The 7797-nt window shown below is 38.6% G+C and overlaps 1 protein-coding gene across 1 annotated transcript; it reads right to left on the bottom strand.

Annotated features, from left to right (window-relative positions):
• Positions 1-1117: 1117 nt before the first annotated feature.
• Positions 1118-2071, bottom strand: LOC114028348 (olfactory receptor 4F3/4F16/4F29-like). The gene has a single exon (XM_027842599.1). The coding sequence runs from the start codon at positions 2054-2056 to the stop codon at positions 1118-1120; it is 939 nt and encodes a 312-aa protein (XP_027698400.1). The 5' UTR covers positions 2057-2071.
• Between the last annotated feature and the right edge of the window lie 5726 nt (positions 2072-7797).

Genomic DNA, 7797 nt, shown 5'->3' with positions numbered 1-7797 from the left:
CAAGCTATAGTAAATCAAAGCTTGATTTATTGTTTTGTTAGTTATATAGGCTTAAGATGTGATGGGGAAAATGTTAATAATGTTAATAATAAATGTTAAAAATTTAAACTTAAAAGCATGTTTTGGGTACCCTGTTTCCTCATAGGGCTGATTGTTAAACACCACTGCACACAGGTAATATCAGAGGTAGCATTTGAACTCAATTCCTCCTGGCTCCAGGAATATGCATATTTAGTATAGCAACTAAAGTCAGAAAGATGGGTTCAAATCTTCCTTCAGACACTTACTATCTGTGTGACCCTGAGCAAATACCTCATCTTCTCTAAGCCTCAGTCTCCTTACCTGTCAAATGGACTCAGTGACTTCTAAGGTCTCTTCTAGTTCTAAATCTATGATCCTATGAATGTGGATTAAATCTGCCAGGTCAGAAGTATCCTCTTCATATACAAAGGATGACATATTACATGCATCAGTATTTGGTCACGGAATATTGACAGTGAACAATACAATCAATGTAATATCAAATAGAAATCTCTATTATGGCATTATACACAAGAGTAGAAGGCGGGTTAGGAGCACATCAGCTCTGTGAGCCCCTTTACAGAAAGTGAATTCATCTACTCTTCGGATATTAGCAAAAATAGGCGTACCATAGGAAGGCTAGGGAAAGACATAGGGAGGACACACCAGAGGTCTTTTATATATTACCCATTTATATATTGATTTAAGTTTTGCAAAGCATTTTACAAATATTATCTCATTTTATTGTCAAAACAATCCTGGGAGGTAGGTACTCTTAGTAATCTCATTTTACAGATGAGGAAACTGAGACAGGTAGAAATTAAGTGACTTGCCCAGGGTCACACAGCTAGTTAGTGTCTGGGGCCAGATTTGAACTCAGTTTTTCCTGACTCCAGGTCCAGCACTCTCTCCACTGAGCCACTTAGCTGCCCAAGTCTTATGTTGTTTGGTTCACAGATCACCATTACATATTTATGTATCTTTAACTTCTAATACTGCTGTGAATCAGCTGATGTCTGAAATATAGTCTCTGTAAACCTGAAAGCTTCCTTTTCCTTAGATGCTCTGGTCCATTGAGTCCAACCATCCAAATCTTTTAAGAGAAAGTCTGAGACTTCATGAGCTGAACCCACAATCTTTTCATCGCCATTTTCATCTCCTTGTTTCTGAATGTGTAGATGGTTGGATTCAGAAAAGGCGTGATCACTGAGTCAAATATGGCAAGAAATTTGTCCAGTGACAATGTAGGAAATGGCCACATGTAGACAAAGATGCATGGACCAAAAAACAAGATCACTACGGTGATATGAGCTGACAGTGTGGAGAGGGCCTTGGATGACCCACCAGAAGAGTGCTGTCGGACAGTGGTTAGAATGATGATGTAGGAGACTATCAAAATGAAGAAGGCACCAAGAGAGATAAACCCACTGTTGGCAGTGACTAAGAACTGTAGCTTATAGGTATCTGTGCAGGCAAGTTTTATGAACCGAGGAAGGTCACAATAAAAACTATCTACTTTGTTGGGACCACAGAAGGGCAACTTTATCACAAAGGCTAATTGAATCAATGAATGGATGAGGCCAATGATCCAGCCAGATATCAGAATACCAATGCAAATTCTCAGGTTCATAATGGTCAAGTAATGAAGAGGCTTACATATTGCAATATAACGGTCAAAGGCCATAGCTATGAGGAGCACCATCTCTACACCACCAATGCAATGAATAAAAAAGATCTGAGAAACACAGCCTCCAAAGGAGATTAATTTATGCTTCTTAAAAAGATCATAAATCATTTTTGGGGTCACAATGCAGGAATCAATCATGTCAATGAAAGAGAGATTGGCCAGCAAGAAGTACATGGGGGAGTGTAGATGAGGCTCAGAGATCACTGTGAGAACAATGAGGAAGTTACCCAGCATGCTTGCCATATAAAATACAGAAGAGAACAGAAAGAGAAAAAGCTGCAGTCCCCAAGAATTGGTGAGTCCCATTAATACAAACTCATAAACCACAGAGCGATTGCCTCCACCCATTGACTTAGTCAGCAGAGCCAATTCTGAAGTTGCCTAAAGGAAAGAGAATGAAAAGAGAATCAGAAATATGGACACTAAGTGGGGATTCTAAATGGAAGAGATATGGTTGTGCCTTCCAAAACAAATATTGGACTAGTGAATATTTGTCAAAACTATAATCAGAGCAGATTTATTTTGTAATTAATCATTTATAAAACACTTTTACATGATTATCTCATTTGATTCTCACAAAAACTCTAACATACTACAATCCCCATTTTACAGATGAGAAAAATGAGGCTCAGAGAGGTTACTTGGTTTTCTCAAAGTCCCGCAGATCTTCAGTGTTATAGGAAGGATATGAGTTGAAATTATATCCTGACACTAGTACTCTTCACAACAAACTGACTCTCAATAAATGGAACTCAATTCACTGGTCCCAAGCATGCCCTATACCCACTACCACCTGATCATACCCCTTAACTACTCCATGCCACTTGACAATAGAAACTTACCTCTCTGCTTGTGACCAAGTTACTGCATGACAATTACTATGAATGCCATCATTAAAATTCATGGCTGACACCCATAGAGCAAAACATAAAAACTACATGGATTAATCCATTTATGGATTGTTAGAACTAGAAAGGACCTTCCAATTCATCTAGTCCAACCTATACAGTTTACAAATAAGGAGACTGATATTCAGAGAGTTTATCGACAAAAACTTGTTATAACGTACTTGTATCTGAACATACCTTTTAATATGATACAACGGGATCCCCTTATGCTTATTAAACTTACTTTTTTTTTGCAAGTAATTTTCCAAATGTTCTTTCTATCTGTCCATCTCACTATTTTTTGTGCCATATTTATTCAGCCTAACTCGAATAAATGGTTGTCTGAAACCATATTAGGAAGAGTACTCCTTTCAAATTTGAAATCCTCTCTGTTTAATCCATTGGCACTAAAACTGAGTATTCCTATTTACAGAAGAGTACATTCCCAGGACTTCAGTACTTGGTTTTCACCAAATAAAACCTCTCAGTGGAAGATGTCTGTACATATTGGGCACTGACTCGCTGTAAAGCATAAAATGGTTGCCAGAGGTCCCTGTGCCGGTCTTCTTCCCAGATCTTTCTGAAGCATGGATGAAGTAGGAATGGTCAATATCTAGTCAAGGAAAGGCAATGTGGCTATGATACTAAATCTGTAGTCAGGAAGACATAGATTTGAATCTTACCTCTGAACCTTAGTAACTATGTGACTATAAATAAATAAGACATGACCCCTGAGTCTCAGATTCCTTATCTGAAAAATAGGGATAATAGCATTTACATCACAGAGTTCTTCAGAGACTGAAATAAGACAGCATAGAAACCACCAGAGACAGAAGATAGAGACTAGAACTGTGATTTCATTGGTATTGGAGCTCTTAATGAATCAATTCCCTCTATCAATAAAGTAACCACTATCTCTGTAATTTGAAGTTTTAGAGAATTGCCTAGAACACTCAGAGTTTAAATGACTTGCTGAGGATCACACCATCACTATGTGTCAGAGGAGGGACTTCAACCCATATCTTCTTGGTTCAGAAACCAGCTCACTAACCATTAGACCATGCTGCATCAACTACATCCTGACTACCCCTGCCCCACTACTACTCAAGTGTTGTATAAATGTCAGCTATTTTTATTATATGTTATGTTATGTTATGTTATGTTATATTATTATAGAGGTGTGTCCTCTAGGTTGGAGAACTGTTTGGCATCTATCATACCTTTATTACATACTATTTCTACCCCACCACCATTCAAATGCTGGACAAATGTCAACTACTCTTAAAGTAATTAAGGATGTATTCTCTAGGCTGGAGATCTGAAGGAATCCAGAGCAAACATGAAAAATAGTGGACCAAACCAGAGGTGTCAAACTTGCAGCCCACAGGCCCCCCAAATTCCACTGTTCAAAATAAAATTAAAATGTAATTGGGAAATGTTTAACAAAACACATAAAATACAACATAGATTAATTTGTGATTTTCTAAGTCAATATGCAGTTGACAAGGAATGTTTCTATTTAACAACACTGGACCCAAAAACTTGAGATACAAAGAAAGGAAAAATGTTAAGTCTCAATAGGGAATTTAAAACATGAAAACAAAAGATACTAATGGACCAAGGAAGTTGGGGGTAGAGACTAAAAGACACCTTGTGTAGCAAAGAAAGAGAGCCAAAGTAAGGAAAAGGGAAGAGAGGAAATGTGACAGAAATTAATACTACTCTCAATGTTGGGTATGTAGTAGGAACTTAAGAAACTTTTTTTAATTCATTTAGGAGTATGAAGGTCTGATTTTCAAGTTCAAAATAAAGCCTGAAACACTTTTTGTTGTTGTTGCTCAATCATGTCTGACTTTTCATGACCCCAGTTGGGGTTTTCTTGGCAAAGATACTAGAATGATTTGCCATTTCTTTTTACCGATCATGAAACTAAAGCAAACAGGGTTAAGAGACTCGCCCAAGGTCACAAAGCTAGGCCAGATTTGAACTCAAGAAGATAAGTCGTCCTGACTCAAGGCTTAGAATTCTATCCACTGCACCACCTAGCTGCCTTGCTAAAGCCTAAAACAAAGGAAGTTTTAAAATATACTAGAAAGGAAAGTCCTCTGAAATCTTCTGAAATTCTCTAATATTTATTCTTTCATTTGGTCAATCACTACCAATAGCTTTATGCCATAGCAATAGCCTTTTGTGCCATGTTATCTTCTTATGTCCTGTCACCCCAATAAGACTTCTCATAGATCTTCGAGGGCTGGGACTGTGCCCTTCTGCCTCCTCCAATATTAACATTGTATTGTGCACATTATGAAGTAAATATCGTACGAAGGACTGGATCAGTAAAAATAGAGGTAAAGAAGGGTTAAAGATGAGGAAGGAATAGCAAACACAGTCAGAATCAGAGAAGAGGGAGATGTATAGATGGAAAAGGAAGATATAAATTCAGGTGTCATCTCTCTCACCTGTTCTGTCACAACACAAAAGGTAGCAGCATGTTAAAGGGTGGACAAGCTCAAAAACTTTAATCTCTTTCCTTACAGTATTTTTACTACCACCGTAAGTTGCAGATTTTCAGAGGGCAGATCCAATTTCAAGTATTTTACCCTATTCACAAATTTAAAACCAAGTATTTATCAGATATGTGTACTAATTTGGGCATTAGGAAAATATTGTCTTCTAACTATAATACTCTACCCCCACTCTCAAGAAGGAGAAAGCATCATTTGTAGCTTTTCTACTGTAGAAAAAGCTGTCAATTAACAGCATTGGTTTAGTGACCAAGTAAAGTTATGGGAATATAACAATAGCCAATCTCATGATCGGCATGGCCTGGGATTTGTGTCATAACATTATATTGGTTTTCCCAAAGGTCAAAATGTTAAAACGTTGCTAGGCAATGAACAGAAAAGGAGAGAGGATGGAGAGCAGTGGCCCCTGTAGGCTGGGTGATTTCATGCCCTGGTTGAAAGGAAAAGGAATTAGCTCATTTGAGGTTAAATTAACCCTCCAAAATGGATGACCTAGGGGATTTGCTGAACTAATTGAGATGCAAATTGAAGAAAGTGGCCAAAGACTCTTTATGGACATGAGGCAGATAAGAAGTGGTATAAGGGGAGAATTTCCGGGGCTCTCTACTGGCTACCAATTCTTAATTACTAATAAAGATTAAGTAAAGCCTTCAGACCTCCACATGCTAGGGACCAAAGCTCTCACTGAATGCATAAACCTCAAGGCCATTATTCCCTTCAAAGTCAACCAACTCTCAGGAACACAGGTTGCAATTCTAGAACAGTAGGACATCCTTCACTGAAAATAAGCAGCCACATCTCCAAGCACACCACTTACCCAATATAATCTCATTGTTTAAAATCTTGGCAAGGGAGGGAATACATCCATGGGGGATCAGAGTTCCTGATCCTGCAAAGAAAATGAGGAGTGAATACTTTGAATTGGCAGTTGAGGTTTGTAAACTTTTTCATATTTTTAGGAATTTGATGAAAGAAAGAAAGAAAGAAAAAAGGAAGGAAGGAAAGAAGGGAAAGAGGGATGGAGGGATGAAAGAAGGAAGGAAGGAAAGAAAAAGGAAAAGAAGGAAGAAAAGGAAGCAAGGAAAGAGGGGAGAGGAAGGAGGAAAGAAGGAAAGGAGGGAGGAAGGAAAGAATGAAGGGAGAGAGGGAGGGAAAGAAGAAGGGAAAAAGGGAAGTAAAGGCAGATGAAAAGGAGGGAGGAAGGGAAGGAAAAGAGAGAGGAAAGGAAAAAGTGAGGGAGGATGTAAGGAAGGGAGGGGAAGAAGGAGAATGGGAGATTGAAAGAAGAAGGGAGGAGAATTATAAAGCAATAGAGAAGAGTAAAGATTTCTGTAGGGAACTAGATGAGGAGAGAATGAATAATTACAATTCATCAATTTTCTCAAAGACTCCAAATGTAAAGTCTTTTTCTAGTGGGTTTTCACCCATTTATTCTCATGAACATGATACAGTGTGAAAAGTACTGAATTTGAAGTCAGAGGACCCGAGTTCAAATTTCAGCTCTGCCGCAAAATATCGGTGTGACTTTAGAGGTCACTTATATTCTCCCGACTTCAAATTGCTCCTCTGAAAAGGGGACAGTTGGACTAGATGGCCCTCAAGGTCTCTGAAGCTTTAAATCTATGATCCAGTCAAACTCTACCTCTATCCCAGAGATGACTATAAAAAGAAAAGAAAAAAAAAGCTCATGCAGACATTGCCTGTGGGCACACTGATCAGATAAGATATCCCTCTTTAATCTGGCACATATATTCAATTAGGTTGTCAGATACCAGTTCCCAGGTGTCTGGAAGACTTGCTCTAGTACCAAGCCAGAAGGGAACATAGGAAGGTGGGAAGTCCTCCATGTTATTGGAAGGATTATAGTTGGTCACTCCCTACTCATCCAAATCATGTGAATATCAGCTCAACAGGGCAGGGAACCTCAAAGGGTCCCACCCACTGTCACTGGGAAGGAAAAGGTAGGCCCTTTTTACAGGGGTGGGATTTTCAGTGTTCATCTAGAAGAGGGAGAAGGGAAGAAGGTATTGGCAGGAAAATTAAGAAGAGTATTTCAAATGGTATGGGATCTTCTAGTCTATCTGGTACCAAGATGAATTCTGGAAGGTCTAGGGTAAGGGAAGGGGCAAAAGGGATTCTCCACTGGTGGGTCACATGTGACCAGGACTTCAATGAACTGTGAGAGGCCTGGGGTAAAGTGCTGGATTTAGAGTCAAGAAAACCTGGGTTCATATTCATCCTCTGATCAGCAGCGTGATAGTAAATGCTTAACAATCAGTTCTCCTGAAAAAATAAATAAATAAAAATTTTATATAATATATACACACCCATATGTGTAGACAGTATATTTTTAAGTTTAATCTGCCTTATAAATATTTTCTCTATTACTTTCTTTTGGTGAGGCAATCAGGGTTAAATGACTTGCCCAGGGTCACATAGTTAGTGTCAAGTATCTGAGGCTGGATTTGAACTCAGGTCTTTCTGACTCCAGGGCCAGTGCCCTATCCACTGTGGCACCTAGCTGCCCCTTCTGTCACCTTCTTAAGTCTAGAAAATCAACAAAATAATAAATCAAGCCTTGATTTGTAGTTTTTGTTGATTTCTGAAGTATAAATGTCCACAATGAAAATTTCACAATCACCTCTCACAAGTCAAGCTGACCCCAGCATTCCCCTGC

Source organism: Vombatus ursinus, unplaced genomic scaffold, assembly GCF_900497805.2.
Source record: "Vombatus ursinus unplaced genomic scaffold, bare-nosed wombat genome assembly UNPS02014880.1, whole genome shotgun sequence".
In the NCBI taxonomy this organism is placed as follows: Eukaryota; Metazoa; Chordata; class Mammalia; order Diprotodontia; family Vombatidae; genus Vombatus; species Vombatus ursinus.
The sequence above is the reverse complement of the archived record's forward strand: the minus strand, read 5'-3'. Positions and strand labels throughout refer to the sequence as shown.